Genomic DNA, 8,358 nt, shown 5'->3' with positions numbered 1-8,358 from the left:
AGAATCTAAAATGTCTGCAAGCAACAGCCTGCCATGGGAACTGTTTCAAGACCTAAGAATGATTGTGCAGTTTTTAGGCATAGAGACCCTGCCTTTGCACAGCAAGAGAAGGCCCTCTCCTGAGGGAGACTTTCATAGGAAAACTTTTTATCTTTTTTACTTTTTTCTTCTTTACTCTAAAACTAACTAAACCGCTACTTGATTCCTGACTCACCTGGCTCTTGCCTGCTCTGTTCAGCTCTGGCTATTCCCAGGTTAGAGACCATCCACCCTGTACTACATTTCAAATTCTTTTGACATATGTGGTTGTTTGAATGATGTCCCCACCATAGCTGTCAGGTCCTTGACAGCAGATTGATTATTTTTCGTTTTGTTTTGGTTTCTTTCTTTACTGAATTTCTCTATATGTAAGAGTTTTCCACAGTGCCTGGCAAACATTAGGCACTTCCTAAATGCTTGATGACTGAAAGAAACTGCTTTGTGGGATCATCAGATTTGCTCTTAGCTTTTTGGCTCTGTTCAGTATTATAGGAAAAGAGAGGAAATTGGACTAGATTCCACGGAAATGATTAAAGATTATACAGGAGTTTCAGGAGCTATAAGCATTCTCCTTTTTATTCTACTAATAATAGGAACTTTACAATAGATCAAAAATATTTGTCATATGCTTGTTCCCCATCCAGTCTTGAGCAAAGTGCACTTTGGAGACTCAGGATTAAGTGACTCTGTCGAGGTCAGGGCCATGCTAACATAAAATAATCTGGAATTAACCAAGTATTAAGTAGCTGGAGACAGTAATTCTGTCCCTATATCTAGAACTTAGTATGTTGAAAATTGAGTGACTGTAAGGGTTATGGGATTTAAAGATCTTCCATGCCCCATTGGACTTGCTGACATAGCAGGAAGGGGCGGAGCAAGAGGAAGCGAAGCCAAACTAGAGTTCCTGCGGTGGATAGCAGTAGCGGCGATGGCAGCAGCAGCAGCAGAGGCAGCAGCAGCGGCAGCGGCAGCGTGAAGCCCTTTTTGAGTCAGCCAGAATTTCTGCTAAGGATTCCTGCTGAGGACTGCCAGGGGCTGGAGCTGCGGGGAGCACGCTTCCTGGACGCTGGGTGGTTGCTGTGAGTGGGGACAGGAGGACCTTTGCCTGAGGTAGCCTGTTCTGTTTTAAAGGCTTGAGAATGTGGGTGTTTTCTACTTTATCTACCAGTGCCAATTTCATAACTACTCTGATGGCTTTCACTTTCTGGTTTGGGGACTCAGTCTTTTGGTATTTAATAAATTTTCTAGCTTAGTCCCCCATATAGCAAGCCTGATTTATTTTGTGATGGATAATTATATCAGCATATCTGTAATTTCCATATGCATTGTGAATATGGCATTGCTGATATAGTGACACAAACACCACGAAGAGAAGCAGGAGTCAAAGTTTAATTACTAGTGTTTTATTGGTACTGTAAAGAAATAGAAGGAGAAGATCAAGAGGTATGTATTTTCCCAATATCCGGGTCCACATGAGGACTTCAGAGGTGCCTCCTGATTGCCCATCTTTCTTTTTATTCACTGAAAGAAGAAAGGAAGTGACTTAGAGAGCATGAACTGTTCTGGTTAGGACCCTTGGGTAATGGCAACAACAACCACAAAGTCATATATTAATGAAATTTTTAAAACAAAACAAAATTTGGAGACAGACGATATGGCTGAGTAGCATGAGGGTTAGGAAGAATAGAATAGGTGAAGTTTTGATCTCTGTCTCTCTCAATCTCTATATCTGTCTCTCTGTCTCTCTCTCTATCTCTGTCTTCCCTCTTTCCCCCACTTCGCTGCCCCCCCATCTCCTTTCCACTGTCTATATCACTCTCTGTGCCTCTCTATGCCTCTCTTTTTCTTTGTCTCTCTACCTCTTTCTTTCTCTCTGTCTCTATCAAGGAAAATGGTGCAGAAATAAGAAAAGGTAAGCCAATAGTTGCAAAAAAAGAAGAGTGAAACATACTCAGAATAATGGAAAAAGGGAAAAAGCTGTAAAACATTTTGGAACAGGTATGATGGAAGTTGACTGCCAGAACATATTCAAACATGGATATTGGTTTACTGAGAATAACAATGAAATACCTTTAGGTTGGGAAGAGTGGAGGACCTCCTTACTGGCCACCTGGACGGCCTCCCTGCTGGCCACCTGGACGACCTCCCTGCTGGCCACCTGGACGGCCTCCTTGCTGGCCACCTTGAGGACCTCCTTGCTGACCACCTGGACGGCCTCCCTGCTGGCCACCTGGACGGCCTCCTTGCTGGCCACCTTGAGGGCCTCCTTGCTGACCACCTGGTTGACCTCCTTGCTGTCCACCTGGACGGCCTCCTTGCTGGCCGCCTTGAGGGCCTCCCTGCTGGCCACCTGGACGTCCTCCTTGCTGGCCACCTTGAGGGCCTCCCTGCTGGCCACCTGGACGGCCTCCTTGCTGGCCACCTTGAGGGCCTCCTTGCTGACCACCTGCTTGACCTCCTTGCTGTCCACCTGGACGGCCTCCTTGCTGGCCACCTTGAGGGCCTCCTTGCTGACCACCTGGGCGTCCTCCTTGCTGGCCACCTTGTTGACCTCCTTGTGGGCCACCTGGATTACCTCCTTGTTGGCCTCCTGGAGGTCCATGTTTTTGGTTTCTGCCTTGTTCTTCTCCATTATTTTGTTCTTCTTGCTGGTTTTCATTTGATGCTGGTGCATTTAGTGAATCTTGTGAATTTTCTTCATCTAAGAGGAGATAGCATAGGTATAGAAAAGTCTCATGAAGGAAAAAGCCTGATATTTAGTGGATGAAGACTGAATGTTTAGTGTCATAGTTTAATCATCCAAAAACTGAAGCCCTTACTATCTTATGAGGGTGACCCTCATTTGCCTGCTGAATGTCTAGTATGTATCTAAGACACCCAGGCATTGTCCAGGCTGAATGCAAGACTGGATGGGGTTGTGTGATGAATGATCCTCTGTGTGATTGGCAGGGAACAAGGTGAGCATAGACTCATATAATGACTTTAGCAGAAGGCATGGGCAGCTTGCTATATCAAAACTGTTAGTAATCCCTCTATATGTGTCTTGGTCACTCGTGTTTCTTACATATGCGTCCCCTCATGGGGGATACTCACCTGTTCTCTATGTATTCATAACTCCTACATATTTCTTATCAAGTTCCACCCTTCTCCTTATTTTAAGTGAAGGAAAGTAAATTTAAGCTTCAAGAGACTGTGAAATATGTACTTTTCATCTTTTTTTTGGCCTTAGTTATGAACTGTGTTCATCTGTCAATATTTATTAAGTGCTTAAAATATCCCAGGTCCTATGACAAACTTAGAAAGTAAAACATCTCCATGTACCCTCTTGGCCTATGGTTAAAAGAAGGTTCTGTTCCATAAAAGAATTAGAACTTGGAGTGATTAAATGGTGTTCTAAAGCGATTGGGGTCTCATGGGCTATGGGTAGGAAGGAGGGAGTAAAGAAAAGAGAAGTTCAGATTGGATTTAAATTTTGGTAGCCTGAATTCTCAAGATTTGTTAGGGTTATAAATGGAATTGTTGGTGATCTCTTACACTCTAGCCATTTAAGTGGGTGAGCATGAAAAAATTAAGGTTACTAGAATTATTTGGGGACATGGGAAAATGTTGTTTGTTTGTTTTATCTCAAAAGTGACATGGAGGGGTATTTACATGACATTATGAATAGAGTACCAGCCCTGGAGAAAGGGGGATCTGAGATCAAATCCAACCTCAGACACTTAACAGTAACTAGCTGTGTGACCTTGGGCAAGTCACTTAACCCCAATTGCCCTACCTTCCCCACACCAAAAACACCAAAAAAAAAAGTGGAGCAGAGTTTCTCATAAATTAACTCATCCCATGAAATGGAACACATCCAAAAGGACTGCTTCTCTGAGTAACAGATACATGACAAGGGAGGAGAGGCTCAAGCACAACATTCTCCAATTTATGATATGAAAACCCACGGAACGTCTAATTTGTGATGCAAATTGTGACAATTTCAATAGAAAAGTCAAAGTGAAGTCCTGCTGCCTGTTGGCATATTTTCTACTCAGCATTCTTACCTGTATTCCATACAGAGTTTTGTTTTGTGGCGGAGAAATACAAAATGGAAATGAATGATGAGCTTTTCTGCATTTCCATATTAGTCCAGCAGTTTGGTTTGGCTTTTCCTCACTCTGGACCCATATAGTGTTCAATCTAGATAAGACTTTCTTGGCTCTTATACCTCCTGTTCCAAAGAGAAGGAAATGACCTCCTTCCCATATTCTGAAGGTCTCAAGAGAGCTTGGTATCCTCATACTCAAAAGACATTTTATCCATCACAATACTTTTTTTTGTCATATGAGATTTAAGATTAAAAAAATTGCCACTGGAAAATATCTTAAAGTCCATATAATGAAAATCTTCCATTTTCTAATGAGAAATCTGAAGGAATTCAAGGATAATTGTCAAGTCAGCTAGGTTTATTAAGCATTTAAACATGTCCCAGGCACTGTGAGCTAACCAAGGTCATACTGTCAGAGGAAAAATTTTAATCCAAGAGTGATGACTGCAGATACTTTTCTTTTAACCCAATATGTTGCCTTTCTTAGACCATTAGATGTAGAATCAAGGGATTGGGCTTCATACTATATTTTTCAAAATACTAGACAGCTATGTCAGCTGAGAAGTTATTTAAGCTCTCTGGACCTGAGTTTCTTCATGTGGAAAATGGTTATGATGATCTCATTGAGAGGCAGAATGGCAGAGCAGATCAAAATCCATTTTCATAGTTAAAAAGTTCTCTGTTCAAATTCTACCTCTGACATAAATTATCCATAAGAAAAGAGGTAAATGACATACTACATCAATACTCCAAAAAAAATCTCTCAGACACTAACTTGTTGAATAGGTGGAGATAGATCTGCATTGGGAAAAAAAGATTTTCAGATGTATTCTCCACTGAACTTCATCATAGCTATATTAGAAACAGGTGCAGCACTAATGAACCTGAAGTCCTAAATGATACCCATTGTTTTGTTTCCACACTTAACGCTTACAATGCCAACCCTTCTGATAAAAATAATAATAATATTTCATTCCATCACCCTAATTTTATTGAGCAGGATGCCAAGTATTGACTTCTGAGGAAATATTTAGATGACTTCTGAGAGTAAGTATCCTTTTTAAATTAAAAAAGATAAATCTTTCTTGTTTGAAATGATGTCACATGAATTATACCCTGACCCAACACCAATAACCTGTTAACACGATCATTTCTGGTTAGAAGGTCAGCACTAAGATGGGAGAAACTACTACACTCTGAATATACTTCACCGATTTTGTTTTGTTTCCACAACAATAAATGCTTGTCGATTGATTGATTATTGGTATTATGAAGACAGAGATTCTTCTTTACCCAGAATAAAGGGCCAGATAAGTGAGTAGGAATTCACACCTCTTAAAGTGATAGTTTAATCTCTACCTGAAGAATTCCATCTTAGGGAGATGATCTATACCTTGGAATAATTGAATAAACACATTGTCAAGAAGGATGGAGTCCATGCAGTAAAGTGAAGAATTAAAATGATGTGTACACAAGTGTCAAAAACTCTACATGTGTGTCAAAGTCTGAATGGAAAATGAAAAATTCAGTCATTGCTGTTTTCCAATGTAATGTCATTTTTTGTCCTAGGAATGTTATCCTTTAATTAGAAATAGAAACATTTAACTCTTTTTATCAATATTTTGTGCCAGATAATTGAGTTCAATTCATTAAGAAATCATTAAATTACTATTATGTGCCAGTCACTTTGGTGTTGGGTATGAAAAGAAAGAGAAAAAACTCCCTGATGGTGAGCAATTTAAATTCTATTTTGGGTGAAAACATGCACATAGAAATTAAATGGTAAATAGGTAAAAAAAAAATAGGTGAAGGGAACATACAAACAAGGAGCAGGGCAGAAAATCAAAATAGATTTCCTACAGGAGATGACATAAACAGAATTTAACTGAAGCTAGGAATTCTAAGAGGTAGAGATGAGTAGAAAATGTATTGCAATTGGAAGAGCAGGATTAAAGTACAGAAAGATGGAATGCTGTGTGTAAGGGAAAAGGGGCATATACCCCTGAGGGAAAGAATAGAGCTTAAAGAATAGTTTGAGTTTGACTGCAAACCAAGGGGAGAAAAGAGATTTGAGGAGTCATCAGAACATGAAAAATAAGAATGCCACCTGCTATTTATCTAACTCTAGGAAGAAAAAAGTACCTAAATTACTGAGGAAAGCAAACAAAAAAGGACCTCGTAAGAATTTTACCATGATTCAAGATCAATATGCCGTTAACACGATCATAGATTCTTTGTTTCCCCCACTTACCCTCTGTGTACTGAGCTGAGCTCAGGCCCAACAGGGCCACTGAGAAAAGGAGAAGGAGCCACTTGGTAGCAGCCATGGTATCGATGTTACCTATGCTGCATGGACCAAGGGAAACTGTTCTTATAAAGACCTCAGAGAACAATGTCCCCTTTGAAATGTCAACTCAGTCCCTCATCTGAAGGCATTGATTTTGCCCAGATCACTCCCATCCCTAAGTTTTGGTTGGACTGAGTTTGAGACCTGGCAAAATTTCCTGTTAAAAGAGTCATCACCAAGTAAAAGTTGGCCAAAGTCTTTGAAGCAACCTTTCCTGGAGACACCACATATAATATTGTGATTGCAATGATGGGTAGTCTTCCATCTTGTCATTTCTCTCCCTTACATAAACCTAAACTCCTTGAGGGTATTTTGATATCCTGTGTTGCAAAAGTCAATTAAATGTCACCACTAAATTTCTTCCAGTGCCAGGAATGAGCCAGCAAGGTCAATAGACAATGGAAGGATAAAATAACTAAAATGGAATCACTAGATAACAGTAAATGTACAGGGAAGCTGCTGCCCCATCTCCTTCCATTAGAAGGTACATAGACATCAGCAGCTCTACTCTTTGGTAACTTGAGGTATACCTTTATGGAACCAGGCTTCCACACCTCTCTCCATAATTCCTTCCTCAACAATATTTTAAATGATATGTCCCCAAATTTAACTAAAATAAGTTTTGAAAAATTTTTGGTGTTCAGAAAACATTATTCCTCAAAACTAATATCTCTCCATCCTTCTTCCAAACACTCTGCTCAACGAGTACCTCTAATAATGAAATACAATTCCAGGTGAAGAGGCTTTCCCTCAGTTATTTCCTTTTGATACCCCATTCACAATTCATTTATCCACTTTCCTTCTCAGATTCACCTGCTTAGAGGAACTCATTCATAGACTTAGAAGAGAACAGTATTGGAGAGTCCATATTGTCCAACCCTGTCATTATCCAGAAAAATAACCTGAAGTCAAATAGGTGAAGTGACTGTTCCAGAGTCAATAAGTTGGAAAAAAAAGTCAGTGTAAACATTTATGCATTTTTTCTCTATGGAGGGAGAAGTAATTCATTATTTATTATCCAAGATCGAGATTGGTTAATACAATTAATCATAACTGGGATCTTTTATTTACATTAATCATTGTGCATATTGTTCTCTAGTTAAGCTTATTTCACTCTATATGAGTTCAAGGCATTTTTACTCTTTCTCTTAATTTATCATATTCTTTATTTTTCATAATTCAATAAATAGCTAATCACATTTATACGATCATTTGTTCAGCCATGCTAAAGTACCTGGTCATTTATGTCTTTTCAGGTTTTGTTTTCTAAAATTAAAAATAAATTATAAGTAAGTTCTTATTGAAAGGATTGTTCTTTCTGGATATAAATGATTTGTTGACTAGTAATATTAATTCTAAATTATTTTGAATAATATGTGAACCTATTAATACCTTGACCAAAATTAGATGAATATGTGTCTTGCTATTATTGTTCAGTCTTCAGTCATGTCTGACTTTTCATAATTCCATTTGGGGTTTTCTTGACAAAGATACTGGAGTCATTTACTAGTTCCTTCTTTATCCCATTTTACAGAGGAGGAACTGAAGCAAACAGGGTTAAGTGACTTGACCAATATGACTTTCCCAGACCCGTGTGTCTGAAGCCAGATTTCAACTCATGAAGATGAGTCTTTCTGATTCCATAGCACAGGTCTCTATCCACTATGCCACCTCGCTGCCTATTATTCCTCAAAAATAAGCTGTATCCATTGTTAAATAACCATGCTAGTTAGTGGATGATGAGGCTAAGCTTCAGTGATGTTTTCTTTATCTTGTGATAAAGAATTTGGAATGGTTGTAAATGGCTTAAAATGCTTTTGAATATGTTGCGTTGCATATTATGAGACACTTGAATGTTGGTTATTTTTATGGAAATAATATT

At 39.1% G+C, this 8,358-nt stretch overlaps 1 protein-coding gene across 1 annotated transcript; it reads right to left on the bottom strand.

The window, feature by feature from the left end:
* Positions 1–2,138: 2,138 nt before the first annotated feature.
* On the bottom strand, positions 2,139–6,456 carry LOC138145731 (uncharacterized). Its single transcript, XM_069067364.1, has 3 exons — positions 6,381–6,456; positions 2,582–2,740; positions 2,139–2,437 (listed from the first exon to the last, which is right to left on the bottom strand). Exons 1-3 carry the CDS (start codon positions 6,454–6,456, stop codon positions 2,139–2,141), a joined length of 534 nt encoding a protein of 177 aa, XP_068923465.1.
* Between the last annotated feature and the right edge of the window lie 1,902 nt (positions 6,457–8,358).

Source organism: Petaurus breviceps, unplaced genomic scaffold, assembly GCF_028583685.1.
Source record: "Petaurus breviceps papuanus isolate PSGF00001 unplaced genomic scaffold, PetGlider_PUasm1.0 90743, whole genome shotgun sequence".
Classification (NCBI taxonomy): domain Eukaryota; kingdom Metazoa; phylum Chordata; class Mammalia; order Diprotodontia; family Petauridae; genus Petaurus; species Petaurus breviceps.
This window is presented reverse-complemented; position numbering and strand designations above follow the sequence as displayed.